This window comes from Lytechinus variegatus, chromosome 4 (genome assembly GCF_018143015.1).
Source record: "Lytechinus variegatus isolate NC3 chromosome 4, Lvar_3.0, whole genome shotgun sequence".
Taxonomy (NCBI): domain Eukaryota; kingdom Metazoa; phylum Echinodermata; class Echinoidea; order Temnopleuroida; family Toxopneustidae; genus Lytechinus; species Lytechinus variegatus.
The window spans coordinates 14993733-15014302 of NC_054743.1; the positions used below are offsets into that span (position 1 = coordinate 14993733).

Below are 20570 nucleotides of genomic sequence, written 5' to 3' on the forward strand. Positions count from 1 at the left end.
TCCTTCTGGCGGCACAGGATGGGGTCAGTGAGCTGAATATATAACTACGCTATATTTTTAAATTCATTTATGTTATCTTTTTTGTAATATTTCTTGATTTTGTCCTATAGTTGTTGGGTCAACGCTCAATAAGGCTATCTGCTCTTTTTTGTTGGCCCCTCATTCTCATAAATGTTTTTTGTATGTTGTCACAATGTTTTACTTTTGTACCTTATGTATGTTTTTTTGCATGTTTTTATCGATAGTGTAAATAAATTGAATTTGAATTTAAATACATAAAGCTACCACAAGCTGCGCGAGTGAGTGAAACACCTTGCTCCAGTGTGTCTGTTTTTAAAGCTATTTTTAATTTTTTGGTACCAAACACTTATTTATCTATACATAGTGAATCAAATGGTAACAAGTGCTTCATTAAAGTATGGGCGAAGTTAAACTAGAGTTAAATGAATCATTGCTAGGAAAAAACACATATATGCTAGTCTGCAGTTTTAACAATTATGTACTCCCTTTAATTACATAACAGTAAAACATACCAAATGTCATCAAAGTAAGAATTATCAGTGCAACAAAAAGATAATCAGAAATCCACCTCTGTCGAGGGTTAGTAAACAAGTGAAGATGTCTTCATTTCACAAATCTCAAAGCATCTCAGAAGAAACTGATATAAAAATATATATATATACCATTCATATAACATGAAACAGCACATCTCATGTAGCAAGACAATTCATATTACAACTGAACCAAGATCGGCATTCAAATCACGTAGAATCATGTCTTTTTTTTACTAAAATTTTTCAGACCTCATCCCTCATCTCCACTCCATTCCACATTGAAAATACATAAAAAAATGAGTAATAAGATTAAAAGATAACTTCACACTTTTGTCCTATACATGTGGCAAGATATCATCGTCACTGTCATCGTGGAATTCAAAGGGATTTCTCCTTGTTTCTCGAAGTAATTCTTCATCTTCTTGACCGCCAAACAGAGGTCGAGAATCGTTTGATTCATCAGGATCTCCATTAGAGAGCTGTAGTTAAGAACAGATTATGATTAAATTCAGAATTTCAAACCTAAATTCAGTGAAATATGTCATTAGTATTTTCTACATTACTGCTACATAAGAGATTTGTATCATTTTTTTTACATAGGACTGTAAAGTACCCAATTTCATGAATATGCTTGCATACCTCGATCAAAACTACTGATCACAATCAAAAATAGAATTAAGTACTTTGTTCAATTGTTTGAATGATAATCTATAAAATATTAATAACCATATCAGTCATAAATTGATTATTAATATAATATATTGGCTTTAACAGTTTTTTATGGATAGCTTTTGTTATATACTAAAAATAAGTCACTTGAGTGCCACTTCAATAACCACAACACAGAATGATTATCACTTATCAGGAAAATTTTGTACAACAATTTCTCGAGTCAGCTACACCTATCTTAAAATTTCATGTTTTTTTTCATTGTGCATGTCATTTGCTTATTGGCAGTTGATCTATGTACGTAAGATGTAGAAATGATGTGAAAAAAAAACAAAATTCATCATGCCTCCATTTCATTGGTGATCTCGATCATAAAATTCTGTATATATTAAAATGATTCTTATCCAAACAGATACGGAAATTAGGATGTACATGTATACTGGAAGTAAATTTTAAAAAGCAAGAAAGATGCAAAATGTAGGAAAGATGTAAGATATATTTAAGTAAGATTTTTTAAGATGTAAGAAATGCACGATGTATTTGATGTAACAAAGATGTAAGATGTAAATAAGACGTACATAAGGTATAAGTTGATCTATGTTGGTAAGATGTAAGAAAGATGTCAATAAGATGTAAGATAGACGTAAGATAAGCAAGATATAAGATAAAAGTAAGATGTAGTGAAACTCACCTGAGAGTAAGAATAAGTTGGAACCTTAGAATATGCCCCAGGACAACAACTTCGTATTCTCCAATAAACAGCAGATCTGAAGATAAAAAATCATTAATATCCTTTAATAGCAAAGCATCAATCTATACTTCACCACCCTCCACCCAAGTTTGAATACGTGTGTGGGCGCCGTGGTTTAGTGGTTAAGACTCCCGTCTTTCAATCTGAAGGACGTGGGTTCGATTCCAAGCTATGGCATGTATTCCTTCAGAAAGAAATTTACCCACATTGTGCTGCACTCAACCCAGGTGAGGTACATGGGCACTGGCAGGAAGTAATTCCTAAAAAAGCTGTGCCCACCAGAATCGGTAGACTAGCTTAGCCGGGGTAATAAATGAGAGCCTTAAGCACCTAGCAAGGTGGATACGTGTCCTATACAAGTCCTATATTATTTATTTATCATTAAATGAAAATCTGGTAGGATGCAGAAGTCAATAAAGTATGCTTGATAATTTTGAGCTTGAAAGATATTAAAGCAGTCATCCCCTGAGAGAAAGAGTGTACAGGTATACATCGGTTACACTTCATAATTCCGAAGGTTCTTTATTCCGAAGGTTTCGTAATTCCGAAACATGTAAATTGCTTATACCTCGATGTTCTTTAATCCGAAAACGTAAAAGGGTTTGTTCATCCGAACATTTGTGGCGTTATTTCAGAGGTTCGTTATTCCCAAGGTTCGATAATCCGAAAACAAAATAAGGTTCGATTGTCCGAAGGTTCGTTAATTCGAAAACGAAATAAGGTTTGTTAGTCCGAAAATGAATTAAGGTTTGTTAATCATTTCGTTTTCGGACTAACGAACCTTCGTAATTACAAACCCCACTTCGTTTTCGGACTAACGAACCGTCGGAATTACGAACCTTCGGAAATACGAACCTTCGGAATAACGAACCTTCGGAATAACGAACCTTCGGAATAACGAAGCTTCGGAATTACAAATGTATGCGGTATATATTATGTGCATGCAAGCCAGACTCACATGACAGGGGTTATGATGGATCTGTAAATTGCTTTGAAATGTATTTCTGATGTATGAAGTGCTATATACGTGTAGTAAATCAATATATTTGATTGTCTGCAATGCAGATACAAGATTTTCAAAATATATAATGAAATAACATAATGCAGAGCTATACACATACATGTATAGGTATGTTCTGATTTTTCTGATGCACTGAGATCCTGAAGAGCCCCTAACATTGCTACACAATTCACCCAAAAAAACTTAATTCTCTCTTCTTTTTTTGCACATGATTTATATCAAATTGACAGGAATCTAACTTGCAAACACTTTTGATGAAGATTACAATTTCTTGAAAATATAATAAAACAACTTTGAAAAAAAAATTTGAACATTTTTCCCCATAATATTTTGTATAATTTTTAATACATTCAAACAGTTGTTTTCTAAATAACAAACCACTAAAATTATACCCACACAGCCAGAATATTATCTTCTTATCAATCTCATGGCACTATTATCAAAATGCAGTGCGCCGAAAGCCCCTAAAAATGCATTCCAAGGTGCTGACAAAATTTCCTCTTTTTTTTAGCTTTCATAAGTTAAAAAAAAAATGTAATTAGTGTGGAGGGTTGGTTAAAAATATCTTGTTTAAAGCCTTTAAGTGCTGAAGCAAGGCTCTTCTCTTTTCCCTTTCACAGACCAATGGGAAAAAGCAAATCACAATATCAATTCCATGCATTAAGCTCATGTAGGATAAGTCAATCATATATCAGATCTTGGTTTTAGCCAGTTAAAATATGCTAAAAATTACCTTAATATTGATGTTTATGGTCAATATTTAGGGCACGGTGGATAATACTGAATTCAATGCCTTATATTAGAGTTAAATATCAATGCTTTTGCCTACGTACCTTTGCATACTTTATCCCTTGATTACCACAAAAATTTTTGTGGCATATGAATCTCTTCATGACCTTGTTGCTCTATCATACACATGTATATAACTACTTTCGTTCAATTAAAATAGGATTTCATAGTTATGCAACTTTTTTTTTATCTGTAACAAGACTGACCCTTGTATAACCTTGCGACTTATTTCATATTCACATATGACTCTCGTCACCTAAATTATGAATACCAGCAAATGGCACAATAATCATGACTGCATATCATGAGCAAAGATCACTCATCATGTCTGACAAACCCTTCATCTCCATTTTAAATGTAATATGCATGCGCTCAGCTACATATGCCCCGGGGGCCTTCCTAACACATACATCTAGAAGTAAATAAAGAGGCTTTAATAGGAGGAAATTATAATTTGTAAACAAATTTTCAGCATTACTCCTATGTGTTTAAGATCGCATGTTCGATCTGTAATGAAAATCATAAGTCAGATAAAATTGGAACCAGTGGGATTCGTACTTGCCAACTACTGCTTTCAGGGCAGCGACTTAACCACCAGGCTATGCTGGTTCACAGCTAAATCACGATAAACTGGAATTCAAATACCCTCGATCCTCTTCTTTCTGACTCATTTATATGCAAATGAAGTCCGCAGATCGAGCATGCGATCTTGAACACATAGGAGTAATGCCAAAAATTTGTTTACAAATTACATCTAGAAGCTTTGGTATTCTGAAAGAAAGTTTGAAACAAACAATTTAACAGACCCCCCCCCCCCCCCCCGTACAGCTAATAAACATTTTACTTAGGGGGGGGGTGAATGGCCATATGCATATGCCACTGGAAATTGTCTAATGCCTTAATTAGCTTTAATATTGTTAATCGTCTCCTCTATACAATAACAGAATATAAAATATAAACAATTCATAACCAATTTCTCTTTTGCTTGCTCTAAAAAGAAAACTACATCACTTGAATAAATCACTTTGCACAAAAGAATGGCTACACTTATTACTTTGATTCATTTTATGTTTGTTGTTGTTGACTATTTCCTTTGGCACTTTATGGGATATTATAATAAACCATTACAAAGAACAAATGCAACGTTATTCAAATCAATCAACCACTGAGAAAGTATTAACCAAACTTCAAAGAGTAATTTTACTGTTAGCAGAAGAAAATTGTGGTTTTACTCTTTCATCATTCATTCATCTAACATTCTTGGCACAATTTCAAAAGTCAACTTCTTAAATTATTCATGCTGACACACTCAATAGCTGGAATCATAAAACTAATGAAGGTAGAAATGTAAAATTCAAGTAAGATTGGTAAACAACTTTCAAATTCTGGTTTACTTGTGATAACTAGATATTTTTGTGAGAGAATTATTGATAACTCTCAATTCAAAGCAGCCACTTCCAAGGTAAGACCTATTATTTCCTCTCAACTTTTCCATGAAGCTTTTTATCAAATCCCAAAGCTTACATCGGATCAAGAGTATTTTCTACACAACACTCACAAGATATAATTCATAATTAGTATAGTTGGGTTGCTATATGATGCAAAGAATAAAGAAAAAAAGTAGAAATAAGAATATAGTGAACTGTCAATTCAACCACTCAATTCAAAGGAAAGACCTAATATATCCTATCCCCCTTTCCATGAATTTTTCCATCAAATCCTAAAGCTTACACAAGATTAAGATTATCTTCTACACAACCCCCTGGGAAAATTATTCATCATTATGATATTTAGGTTGTTATATGGTGTAAAAAGGGAAATATATGTTAGGTAGAATGTATGTATGTACACACATATGGAAACGTCCTATTGTGAACTGTCAACCCAACCATCCCAGGTAAGACCTATTATTTCCTCTCACCTTTTCCAGGAGGCTTTTTATCAAATCCCAAAGCTTACATCAGATTAAGAGTATCTTCTACACAACTCCCAGGGAGAAATTATTTGTCATTATGATTTTGAGTTGTTTATATGATGTAAAAAAAGGGAGTAAATGTTTTAAGTAAAGAGGAATACGCATATAAAGGGATTTGATTATACCGAGTAAAAAATGAGACATACATGAACATGCTAACAGCTAATTTCAATAATATTTGCTGAAATTAAAGCACTGGAAAGTGTACACTTTACAAGTGGCAATCATGTGATGAAAATTGGTGATTTGTAATTATCAGCTTTAAAGTTAAAAAAAAATTCAAGATATCCCTTCATGTTCATTCAATAAGAATATCAAGAATAACAATAATGGTAATAATGATAATAATACTACTAGTATACTACTACTAATAATAATAATAACAATCATAGCAATAATAATAATAATAATGATAATAATATCAATATTAATAATTATAAACTAGTAATAATATTAAATACAAAAGTAGTAGTAATAAGTTAATAACAACAACAAGAATAAAGATAACAATACTGATGATGGTAAGAAAATCAATTAGTACTTAATTCATCAAGTTTCACCCCGCCCCAGTACATGTACATTTAATTGTTTTTAGATAGAAAATTTGTCATCCCAACAGCATTTTTATATGGATCGTGCAGAAAATAAAGGTATATATGTAGTGTGAAGTTAGCTAGCCCAAAATATAAATTGACTTCACATTGGCATTAAAAAATAGCAAGGAGGACTGGCATGAAATGAAACACATCCCCCCAGTTCATGAAAAAGTGAATAGTGTGAAAGTGGTTGAGTACACTCCATAAACTCATTTATGGTGAAAGAAAAAAAAAGGTAGTGTGAAAGTGGCTGAACATGTGTCAACCAACACCACATTGGCATTCAAAAAATAAAATTGGTGCAAAAGTGGCTGAACACATTACCTAAACTCATGTACTGGTTTAAGGAAGAACAAGTGGAGCCCTTCTGGCAGTTTTGCCAGCATTACAAGATTCAATATAGCAGCAGTGCTGACTATGAAAACTACTACAGAATAATTTATAAGAAACACCATTCATATGACGATAAAATACTATGTTCATTGACCCTAAATGAAATCTGACACTGACCGTCTGACCGAAAACTTGTGCAAGACAATCAGTGATACTTGATTACCCTTAAATCCACATTTCATGAACGAGATCCATAAACTTTCAAAGCTATGATGGCAATTCAACATATACCCCCAACACGGCCAAATTTCATTGACCTTGGTCATGTGACCTGAAACTCACGCAGGATGTTCACTAACGCTATTCTTATGTCAAAGTTTCATGAACTAGATCCAAATACTTTAAGAGATATGACATTTAAATACTTAACCTTCGTTAAAATTTCGTTTTTAATTCCCACAACATAATTTAAGTTCATTGACTATAAATGACCTTTAACCTTTTATTCTCACAAAGGATGTTCAGTGATACTTGATTACTCTTCTAAGTTTCATGAACCATATCCATAAACTTTCAAAGATATGATGAAAATTCAATACCCCCAAGATAGCTTAAGTTCATTGACCCTAAATGATCTCTGATCTTGGTCATGTGACCTCAAACTGTGGCAGGATGTTCAATAATACTTGATAACCATTTTGTCCAAGTTTCATGAACTAGGCCCACATACTTATGACATTTCAAAAACTTAACCTTTGGTTAAGATTTCATGTTGACAACGCCGCCGCTGTCGGAAAAGCGGCGCCTATAGTCTTGCTCTGATAAGCAGGCGAAACAAAAACAGGTAGTGTGAAAGTGGCTGAATACGTATAAACCAATACCATATTGGCATTCAAGAAATGTAGGTAGTGCGAAAGTGGCTGAACATATTCCCAAAACTCATTATTTGTTTAAGTAAAAAAAGGTGGTGTGAAAGTGGCTGAACATGTATAAACCAACAGCATATTGGCATTCAAATGTAGGTTATGCGAAATTGGCTTACTCGTATAAAAACATTCCCCGATTCAATATTGGTAATTCAAAATGTTATTTTGTGTGAAGTGGCTGAAAACTGATTAGTATTCATGATTTGGTATTTGAATTTAGGAAAGATTCTGTGTCAATTCAAATGTGGATTCCGAAATCGTATTCCATGATCCATATCCTAATCCACCAATGTATTATTCTTTATAGAAGGCTTGATATAATGCAGACATAGAAATACAATCACATTGAGAGTACATTTACAAGTTACAAAAAACGTGATACATTATTGGTAGTAGACTCCGCAGTTACTTATGAATAATATTCTTAACAAAATCATGAATAAATGGGTACAGAACTGAACTTGATGGAGTTCAATTACCTTTTTAATCACTGAATCTGGAGCATCATCTTTCTTTCTTTTTCTCTCTCTCTCTCTCCTCTCACTTTCTTTTTCTGCCAACCTAGTTTGCTTTGTCAGCATTAAACTCTCATAAAACCTTTACTTCTCTGGTCTTTTATATTTCTTTGGTATAATTATATTGTTAACACCAATATTCCATGTGCATATATTATAACAATTTTTGCCTGCATAAAATGTCACAAGTTTCAATGTACAGAATATTGCTTTTCTTTTAAAGATAAAGGTAGAGGTTTTGTTCTGAGCTTGATTTTCCAAAAAAAAAACCTGTCACAGTGATATAAAAATGCAATATTATCGACCCTAAATGATTTTTTTTTCTTTTATCATGAAATAAATGGGAGGTAATTAAGATTCCTTTTAATAAAGTGGACCTTTTTTATTATTTTTACTCTAATATCCTCAAAGAACTTGAAAATTCAAACTATTTCTCCACATCTTTCACAAAACTAAAATACGTTGCTCACTAACAAGGAAACTTTAGGATCACAAAAATGAAACCACAATAAATATTTAATTCCATACACTTGGATTGTGTTACAAGAAGGTCAATTCGCCATATCAAATATAGTTTGATTTTTTAATCTTAAAATAAATAAGTAAGTAAGTAAGTGGAAAAGTAAGTAAGTAAGTAAGTAAGTAGGTAAGTAAGTAAGTAAGTAAGTAAGTGGGTAAGTAAGTAAGTAAGTAAGTACATGCAAGTGGGTAAGTAAGTTAAGTAAGTAAGTAAATAAATAAATATATATATCATAAGATGTTACTGCAAATGCTCCTCCAAAATATTTTCAAGAGTTTTGAAGATGAAGCATGAAGAGAGAATTGCTCCATCCAAGCACCAAGGAATTTTTGTCGGTTCGTGATTGTCACGAACTCCAGCCAAGCTGCTACGGACTCGAATGGACAGGAGACATAGGAGCGTAAAAGGAGTATATGTCTATATATCTGTAGAGCACTTAGGGGGTGTTGCAAAAAAATATTTGCGATCAATTGCAAATATTCTGTTGCAATTTTACAACTGATAGATCAACGTTATCTGTAGCAAATCAGATTAAACTTCTTGTTTCAAGTAGCAAATTAGCAATCAATGACTAATTTGCAATTAACTGCAAGACATATGATTGATTTAGGGACCAAAAATTGACTTGCAATTGATCGCAAGTTTCTTGCAACACCCCATTAGACACGTTGTTCCAATGTATTGAGCGCTAGAAGCGGATTTTTATCATTATCATTATTATTATATGGATATGGAGAATCGTAAGTCATTCTCAGATCCTAAAATCAACTCCATTCTTCCAACCAATTTGAAATTGAATAGAAGTGCACAATGTAAGTTGATTGCTTTGGCTAAATCTATATCATCAAATTTGCAATTAATCACAATATTTTATTTTCCTGCAACATTCCCTTAGAGTAATGATTTTAGAAACTTACCTTCTTTCTTTTTTATGAAACACTATTGCTAGACAGCATAAAATGATGATTATGATTAAAATCAAGATGATGATTGATGCTTGATGGTGTTTTAAGTTGACCACAGAATCGCTCCCACCACCATCACCGGGGGTTACTCTGCAATAACGAGAGATTCAAAATATAGTGTCGGGGTTTCTGCTTGTTAGTTTTTATGTTTTGTTTTTTTTCAATTTTCAGCAGATAATGACCAAATAATCAAAATACAGTAAAACCTACATTAATGACTACCTGTATGAAAGGGTCACCTGTCTATAAAGAACATAATTTTTTAAAGAACCTGTTCATAAAAACCATCTGTTCATAAGGATCGATATTCTTGTCTTCTTTGGGTGGACTTTACATACAGGCTACAAAAGAAAACTGAATTTTAAACAATAATTTACACATTAATTGATGAAATTGGTGGGGTTGTATTTTGCATTCCTCTTATAACATATTATAAAAATATCAGTTACAATGCCAACTTTTCACAATGCATGCATTTCAACAACAGTAATTTCTGTTAGACAATTCTCTAACAATAGCAGTATCAAAAAATGTAAAAAAATATAATTCTTTGAAATGATACCAATTCACATATGAAAAGTAATGAGAAAGAGAACCAAGCTTTTCATTTGACGTCATATATTCATTTCACATTCGATACACAGGTATACTGTATATTATGCAAAAGTGAGGATGGATAAATTCTGCAATTTTCTCATAAGTACTAGTAGTATGGAAGTAAATGATGACTGATACACGTTTTGAATACTACATTTATCCTCCAAACACACCGCCATACACGACTTTGTGAAGAAATAATCAATGTCATCATAACATGAGTAAAAAGTTACACATCCCAAAATGTCATCAAAAAGTAATGTTAAGCACATGAACAACTTAATGCCCAAGTCCCTAGATATCGGCGAATATCACTGTAAGCAGTCTAGCTTCAAAATCATTTAAAATTAACTTACATTTTTCCTTCTGTGCAAACGGCAGACACCATCCAGGAAAAGTAGTATCGACAATTACTGGATTCATACTCAAACACAGGCTGGGTCTGTAAGTAAAACAGTTGGACAAAACAGGAAACATAATGATCAATAGACCAATGATACAATCACAAAGAGCTTGCCACTCCATGATGATGATGATGATGCACAGCATTTGTATAGCGCCGTATATCTGTCAAAGACATTCAGAGCCGCATTGGAGGAGCCAGCCAATCTGGGTCGCCTTGAAGGGCGCACGCACAGAACTGTGACCCGCAGGTCACTCCTCCCTCATGATAACGATCTCTGACCTTTGACCACAAATCTAACCAGACTATAATCGTAATATGCACATACCAATTGATCCAACAGTCAATTCATTTTTATCCCAATAAAAGAAAATTGTTCAATATACCGTATCTTATTATCTCTACGAACTTTGACCTTTGACCCTAAATCTATTAAATATCAATGTCAATCCCAAATTCATTCACACAATACATTTGAGGCTGATTTGACATTGGTAAGTTATTGACAGAATAAGCCTCTGATGTTATTTTTACCTCTCACCCCCCCCAAGAAAAAAATATACATGTATATTAAAAATAAAAATGAAATATACATAAACCCAGATTATCATTTACCACATTTGTGATTGATCCAATCAACCACAACTATGGAAAGCCAGCAACATCGAAAAATGTGATTTTCTAGATTTATTCTAGATATGATGTAAAGTTTTGTTGAAAATTAGAGTTGAATCAATCATAACTCTTTGTAAGACAGGGCCCTAGTCCATCGTAAACAATGAACATCCATCAGTGTCATTACTTTTTTTACCGGAAATTTGCAAAATGTCCTTTCTACACAAAGGCAAACACACCAATTATCAAGAAAATTAGGAATATACATCATATCTAGAAAACATTTTAAACTACATGTACATGTACATGTATCATGCTTTTCAGATGTGGGCGTTGCTGGCTTTCCATAGATGAATTTGATCAGATCGATCGCAACTCTTTGTAAGATGGGGCCTTGGTCTCTAATATTACCTTTAGTTAATTATCTTGGTTAATATCACATTACTCATTGTCTCTTAACAAGCCTATGTCCCAGTCATACCAAAAGAACTGACCCCCAAAACATAAAATTGTCAGGAAAACAATGATTTTAAGCAATATACATCATATCTAGAAAATACTGTGACCAAACATGCATTTAAATGTGGGTGTTGCTGGCTTTCCATAGCTGAGGTTGATCAGATCGATCGCAACTCTTTGTAAGACAGGGCCTTTGTCTCTAATATTACCATGAGAAATCAATTTCATTAACCCAATGACCCTTGTGACTCCTAGTGCTAATGGGACCATCTTCACTCACATGCACAAGCCACGCTTTAGGGGGAAAAGTTTTTAAGCTATCAAGAAAACAATAAGATGGATAAAACTGATGAAAGATTATTGATTTGTCTTCTTTCATGCGCTCTCTAAAGAGCAAGTGGGAGGGCTGCATTGTAGAATTGGATGAATGGAATGAACGCTGCGAAAAATAATTAAGCTAATTTCAAAAACTTTTTACACATGAAATACAGACCTTTTGTAATATATCATAACCGTAATAACATACATGATGGATGAAACTCCCAGACCAATATAATATTTAACACTTCCGAGCCGTCCTGACATTATGAAGGAGGAAAACAATGAGATGAAAATTGTGGAAGGAATATCCAGGGTTGAGGACCATCCATTATGCATATTTTTTCCATCTTCTACAATATTCAAATCCAAAAATATCGCCTGACCTAGATTTAGATAATTCAGTCTCTTGAAGTCTAGATTTTATATTTCCGCCATCTCTCATTATATAACCCAAACCCTTTGATTATTTTTCTCTATATCCTTTCTTCTACAGCCACCATGCTTCTTATGACAGTTAGGTTTGATTAAAAAATGACTACCACACAGAATGAAGACCATGGAGGGAAGGATAATGTTAAAGAAGATATAGAAGGAGGGGAGGTGTAAGTGGAGGTAAGGGAAGAGGGAGAAAAGATTAAGGAAATGGTAGAGAAGCATGATGATACGGAGGAAGAAGAGGAGGTATGTGAAGAGAAGAAAGAGGAGGTTGAGAGGGGTAAAGGAAGAGGTGAAAGGAAAGGAAAGGGTGGGGAAGAGGGTTTGGGAAGCAGGATGATGAGAAGGGGAGGGGTTAGGGAAGAGGAGGGGAATGAGAAGTGGAGGAGATAAAGAAGGAGGTGAAAGAGAACAGAGAGGAAGAGAATTTGGAGAACCTGGTTGAAAAGAAGGAACAGATGGAGCAAGGGAGGATGTAAAAAATGACTTAATTTTCTGCTATCATGATGATATGTCATGAATGTCAGAAGACAAATGCAGGAATGAAATAGTTTGGTTGATAGAATACACTTATTTTCAGACCATTAAATGGGAAACACCGAGACAAGGAATGGAGCCGCTGGCTCACGCAAAAAAAAATAGTTTTATAGAAAGGGATAGCAGAAAACAAGACTACTTACATATGAGATAGCTGATTCACATTCAAATATAACTGTTGTTATAACATCCTCAGTATTATCTTTCCCACAGCTTTTAGGCTTGGTGACCTCCATTTCAACCAACTCATCTAAAAAAAAATACATACACAAACTAGTTCTGTTGAATTCTGTTGTAAACACAATACGGGAGGATCAACATATCAATTTGGTGGATTCACAATCCGGTGCACCATCTATCGGTTGCAGCAAGTAGGCAAAATATTAACTTTGGGGTCGACATCGTGTGCAGGTGCAGGCAGCGCACAGTGCTTGTGCTTCAAAAATGAAACCATATGGCAAGAATTCACCAAAAACGGTCTAAATTTCGCAAAGAAATTTCTCTCCTACCTCCCGGAACCTAGCAAACAGCATATTCAGTCGATCTCCGACAACCAGCGTTGACATGCATGCACTCTCTTAGTACTAGCAAGCGCAACAGACGTCGATCTTTTCCCATGATGCATTGCGAATTTTGGCCTATTCGCTGCAACCGATAGATGGTGCAACGTACTGTGAATCCACCAGATTGTTTTTATATTTTTGGAAATTTCTCAGCAATTACGCTTTTTCTTCCAGAGCTATTTGGCACATATTTTTCATTAATACATACAAAAACTTTAGCAGTAATTTCATCGGATTCTATTCGAACTCATTTTGAGATCATTACCACAACTGGTATTTATCTTTAAGTATGACTAACAGTAATGCTTAAGTGCCAAAGGGCGCATGATATTTAATAAAAAAAATCTCAACGATAAACATGCAGTAGAACTACCTACTAGTATCCAATTACACCAACTTTCATGAACAGAAACATTAAAAGTCTCAACTGAAAGCTTACTTGTTCCTCTCTCATTAAATTTGACAGTGCATTGTGTTCAGAAGAATTTCTCTTTCTATTTCCATTCTATTGTTTGAGTAAAATAATCATATGCAGGGGCCCCTGATTACAAGCTGCACTTCTTTGGGGTCCCAAACCTGTAATTTTCAGTTATTTATTATGTAATCATTTCTTTGTACTTTGTTTTTTTGACTGGTTTGAATAAATTCAATTCAATCAATTCTATTATCATTATCTGACCAATGTGGTGATGCACTATACACAATACACAAAAGGGAATGCAAGTTTTTGTCACACTCAAATGTTTGTGAATCAACTCCACCCCCCCCCCCCCCTTGCCCTTGGATCATGGTCTATTTCATCCTAAGAACTAAACAATCATTCAACAAAAAACAGTCTTCTAGAACAACTTTATCAATAGAGATCCTAGTCTACTTTAGGCTAAAAATTAAAGAGGAGCGTTGTGGCCCAGTGGGTAAGTCTTCTGACTATGAAACAGAGGGTTGTGGGTTCGAATCCCAGCCATGGCGTAATTTACTACAGCAAGAAATTTATCCACATTGACCCAGGTAAGGTGAATGGGTACCCGGCAGGATTAATTCCTTGAATGCATGAGCTGAAAGGCAGCTCGAGCTAAAGCCGGGGTAATAATAATAACAACGTGCCTCAGAATATAATATTTCTATAGATGGCGCTATATAAATGCCTTTTATTATTATTAATATTATTAAAGTACCTTCGATGAAGAATTGTCTACTGGACCTTGTTCCCACATCCCTAAAGAAGCGTTCATCCTCTACTTTGGTTTGACAGACAGCTGAATCCTGACAGACATGACTAAGATCACCTGGTATACCATCAGTCTGACCTTCTTCATTCATGTCAATGTAATAGAGATAGTTTACAGTCTCTCCGGTGGCTTCTAGTCGAGTGTCCCCCTCAGCTTGCCATATGCTTCAAGAAGAAAAAAAAAAGTTATTTTGATTCAATTCATTTAACCATACAAATAGCAAAAATATTACACAAGATAAGGAAAATATTTTGATTACATCTCAACAGTTATTTGGATTCATTCAATTCCTTTTCAATCTTCACTTTCTGGATAACAAGCATTTAACATAAAAAGCTGCATAAGTTAATGATCGACAAGTCCAACATCTTTATCCAGTAATCAGGTGCCGTGGCCGAGTGGTGTAAGGCGCCTGGCTATACATGGAAAGTCCAGGGTTTCGATCCCCGGCCGCGGCACCCAAGCCCGTACGTGAGCAAGTCATTTAATATACAGCTACAATGCTCTTTTATCCTGCTTTCAAATAAATGGAAATGCTATATGCATTAATGGTAATTAGGTGTGCACTTGGTTTTAAAAAAAAAGTAATCAGTTTTTTGTTGCCCTTTTGCTTTTCGCATTTACATGCCATATTTCCTTTACATCATTTTCTTTTCCAAGCCAAAGAGCAGACTTTGACCAAGTAGGATATACCATTGTCATACAGAATGATGAGCTTCTGTTTATTCATCTAGGTCTACAATGATAACACAACTGGGTGATTAAGATCAGTGTTGGTGTCGATGTTGGAAGCACAATTCACATTGACTTCCCTATTCTAGCCTTAACACCTAATCCTAATCACAATATTAGTAGCTCAACACCTTTTGACACTGGTCCCAATACCATATTTTGGTGCTGTGTTGCTTATTATTGTCATACAGGTTGATGAGCATCTGTTTATTATTATTCATCTAGGTCGACAATGATAACACCACTGGGTGATTAAGATCAGTGTTGGTGTCGGTGTTGGAAGCACAATTCACATTGCCTTCCCTATTCTAGCCTTAACACCTAATCCTAATCACAATATTAGTAGCTAACACCTTTTGACGATGGTCCCAATACCATATATTGGCGCTGTGTTGATGTATCAACTAAGCTTCCAACACCAACACCAAAAGGCTAACACCAAACTTGAAATCACCCAGTGTCACCCTGAAGGAGGCACATACCCATGGTCGATGATCTCGGTGAAATTCATGACGACATTGGTCTCTGGGTCGGTGATCATTTTGTTTACTAACGTTACAGACACTCTAGAAAAAACAAGATTAGAAGAAAAAACGTGGTTGGGCAAAATCTCTCAAGCTAATCGCAGAAGAGCAAATTCTTTATAGATTTTCACCTAAATACATCAGATGTTGTGTATAAACCACAGAATCATTTTTCACAATCGTAGGGACCAGAGGATTTTCAAGTAAGCAAAAGAAATTCATGAACACTAACATCAAAATTTGTATATTAAAAATTTCTTGGAATTCAGCTTGAAGGATTAAAAAATATCACTACATGGATTCAGACGACGACTTAACTTTACATGTAATTAAATGACTAAATTTAGCTATAAAGAATGAAAGAAAATAATCGCTATTACAAAGATAATATCTACCGATGCTACATAATGTAACCTATTCCATTATATACAATATATATACACTGTAACTCAGTATATATTTAGGGTGTGTATTGCCAGTACATTTGGTTCAATCATGTTGCATTGAGACTCCATTAAAATGCATTGAAGAAAGATAGAGAACAAATGGTTAGAAATGGTTACATGGTTTTAATAGAAGATAGTATTTAAAAGAATAAAATCTAGAGATCCAGTAAAGTAGTTGGGTATGACATACCTTTCTTCTTTGCAGGCTACCTTCGACTCCCATAGAAATTGAAATTGGCACTTGTTATCAACGCGCTCAGTCCTGCATGAAAACATAAAACACACAAACTGGATAGATTATCAACTGCACTGCACACATTTTTTACTTCAAAATTTACTCAAGCCATAATCATTTGTGAACATTACCACTTTTCATGAGCTACATGTAGTAAACAGAAATAAATTATTTCTTGACTTTACCATATATAGGGGGTAAAAATGCACATTTCATGGAATTAGTCAGACAGAAATGTTCTTTTTTTTATGGAATTGCCCTTCTTAGGTCCCTGCCTGTGTCATACTTTCTGTTTCTCTCCTTTATTCTCTAAATTTCTTGCTGAAATGGTTTCAATTACCTTTGGAAGACTGGGCGTCCATTTTTCTTGGCACACTTGAAAGTGATCAATGAAGAAGCTGGAAGCGAACCCTGCTGAGGTGGATCACTGCAATCATCCACATTGGTTCCCTCAATGAACGTCACCACAATATCTGGAACATCTCCTGTATAGAGAGCGACAAAAGGATAAAAATGAAGGAAGATTGATAAGGCAAATTGCCGATTGGTCTATGCCCTATTGGTCTACTTTAGATTTGGTCTTATTGGCCTAGCCCATTTAACATTTTGTCTAACATCCACTTGGTCAAACACCACTAAATTGATACGATTAGATGAACTGATTATGAACAAAATTTGATAAAGCCTGAAAAGTGGACGAAGTGGTATTAGACCATTCAGGCATTAGACTAAATGCCAGATGATCCAAATGAGTATAAGACCAAATGGGTTTTAGTGATGTCAGACAAATTGTGAATTAGACCATCTGCTTAGTAGACCAAGTGACTATAAACTAATTGGAGTTGGCCACATCACATGAAATGCACATGAAATGAATACAGGCAAATTATCATATTTCCCTCTCAGAGAGAGAGAGAGAAACAGATGTATTAAAGTTTCCCTGAAAAAAATAACCAAATATAAATAAGCATATGTGGGCATATCTTACCTCAGAAATAGACCTATCACACGACTGAATACCATGCTTAATTTTCTTTATTACATATACAATACAAATACTGAGGAGAGGAAGGGTATTGGGTTGATACACACAGTGTCATGCAAAGTGGAGGAAGGTGAAGGCAATTGATTAAGAGGTGAATCTGGGGAGCGTTTCATGAAAGGACTTGTCACACGTTTTATCCGACAAGTCCTGTTTTATCCGACAGTCACTATAGCAACAGCACTTCTCAACCAATCAGAATCCAGGGAAGTTGTCAGATCTGACAACTTGTCGGACGAATATATTGATGAAACGCCCCCCCCCCAGGCTACCCTAATTCAACAAACACAAAACCAGATTTAAATTTCAGGGCTACTGACTACTAGAATTATTCGGGATATAATGTTCACTTCATCAAACAATCCATTTAGGTCATATCTTTGATTTTGTTGGAATTCCCTTTTTTACTCATCATCACCAAACCATGGTGGTGTTTTATAAAGCTGTTCGTAACGTTACGCACAACTTTACGCACGACTGAAACCTGTTCTTAGGCACTAAATCAGTTACATAGGGATATCACATAGCACAAGAAAGGATGACCAGTTGTGCGTAAAGTCATTCGTATCTTACGAACAGCTTTATGAAACGGGCCCCTGGACTGATTTTCAAGCAATCAAATCAACCTGACCATCTTACCTTTGGCAGTCATCTGCTGTGTGTAGACCATGCCAAGGACATCCACCTGGCCGTCAGCTCTCTCACGACAAATACTGGCGTCTTTCGGGCAGCCTTCAGGCGTATCGTATGCAGGCTGACACAGATTCATGTAATAACTGAATAAAGATAGAATGGGAAGAGGAGAGTGAGGAAGGGAAAGAAAAAAAAAGCATGGGAGAAAATAGATTCATTAAGATTAACTTCATTTCAAGGGGGAGCAAACTGACTAACACTTTCTGTGGTATCTCATTGACTGTGTGTTATAAAAAATAGTTTTAAAACTATATATTTTGAGACAAACATCAATAATTGGAAAAGATTCAATGCCCATATTCACAAAGTTATATCATGTATATCTGTGGTTTATATAAACTATCAACTGTTATAACACAGATATAAACGATCTGGGAATGATGGGTGCAATAGTATTATTGAACAAGGATGAGACCTGGGGCCCGTCTTACAAAGAGTTGCGATTGATCCGATCAATCACAACTTTGGAAAGCCAGCAACATCAACACCACAAATTTCTTCAAAATATTTTTAGATATGATGTATATTTATACATTCATCATTCTCTTGAAAATTCAGTGTGATTTTCTTTGTTTACTAAGGATATTTCCTGAAGAAAAAATTATGGCATGGATTGATTTCCATACAATTTATGTTGATTGGATCAATCGTAACTCTTTGTAAGATGGGGCCCAGAAGTCCAGGAAAGAAAATTGGCCAGCATACAATTTTAACTCATCAGATAGGAACTAAAAACAGGTACACTGTACTTAAATAACTATGTCAGTAAAGAGGTACATGTATTTACTTCAAGAAAACTTCTATTGAAAAGAATTACCCTAAAAATAAAAATCTTTTCACAAGTTCATTGTACTGGTTACTTGACTCACTCATTTTTGCTATCATCTTGGATTTCAAAGCTGCCAGTGATGCGAGATAAGGGTGATAGGTCATAGACATTTCCCTCGTATGCTAGGTCACATGGTCTGGTGTCGGCCGGGCAGGCAGCAGGCGTACGCCATTGGAACGTGTAGTGGCAATTTTCGTCAGACTAATGTGAAAAACATCAAGTAATTGACTTTAAAATGAATGGAAATCATAATGTAAATCTACATAACTATGACTTTTTATCTATTATTATTACTTATTATTTGTACTGCGCTTTTCCCATTAGGCCCAAAGCGCTTACAATGAATTAATAAGATGTAATATTTAAACAAGTGGAATGCCTCTGGCCGTCTCACCTGCATCACGCGGTTCAATATAGCAGCAGTGCTGACTTTGAATACTACTCTAACTCGCACAAGATGTTCAGTGATACATGGTTACTCTTATGTCCACTTTTTATGAACTAGACCAATAAAATTACAGAGATATGATGGTTATTAAAAAAAAAAACCCAACATGGCCAAAGTTCATTGACCTTACATGACCTTTGACCTTGATCATGTGACCTGAAACTCGAACAGGATGTTCAGTGATACTTGATTACTCTTATGTACAAGTTTCATGAATCAGATCCATAAACTTTTAAAGTTATGATGGTAATTCAACAGATACCCCCGATTCGACCAAAGTTCATTGACCCTAAATGACCTTTGACCTTAATCATGAGACCTGAAACTTGCACAAAATTTTCAGTGATGCTTGATTACTATTATGTCCAAGTTTCATGAATCAGATCCATAAACTTTCAAAGTTAAGATGGGAATTCAACAGATATCCCCAATTCGGCCAAAGTTCATTGACCCTAAATGACCTTTGACCTTGGTCATGTGACGTGAAACTCATGCAGGATGTTCAGTGATACTTGATTTACCTTATGTCCAAGTTTCATGAACTAGGTCCATATATTTTTTAAGTTATGATGACATTTCAAAAACTTAACCTCAGGTTAAGATTTCGATGTTGAATCCTCCAACATGGTCTAAGTTCATTGACCCTAAATGACCTTTGACCTTGGTCATGTGACATGAAACTCTAATAGGATGTTCAGTAATACTTGATTAACCTTATGGCCAAGTTTCATTAACTAGGTCCATATACTAAGTTATGACATCATTTCAAAAACTTAACCTCAGGTTAAGATTTGATGTTGACGCCGCCGCCGCCGTCGTCGGAAAAGCGGCGCCTATAGTCTCACTTT

The 20570-nt window shown here is 34.9% G+C and overlaps 1 protein-coding gene across 1 annotated transcript in view; it reads right to left on the reverse strand.

Moving 5' to 3' along the window:
• Positions 1–317: 317 nt before the first annotated feature.
• LOC121413470 (cation-independent mannose-6-phosphate receptor-like) overlaps positions 318–20570 on the reverse strand; it is a 71784-nt gene continuing 51531 nt past the window's right edge. Inside the window, 11 exon segments of the mRNA XM_041606293.1 lie at positions 318–1033; positions 1915–1990; positions 9567–9704; positions 10568–10653; positions 13125–13231; positions 14720–14937; positions 15988–16071; positions 16666–16737; positions 17051–17195; positions 18392–18528; positions 19315–19475. Of these exon segments, the coding sequence (XP_041462227.1) occupies positions 890–1033; positions 1915–1990; positions 9567–9704; positions 10568–10653; positions 13125–13231; positions 14720–14937; positions 15988–16071; positions 16666–16737; positions 17051–17195; positions 18392–18528; positions 19315–19475 (1368 nt within the window). The 3' untranslated portion in view covers positions 318–889.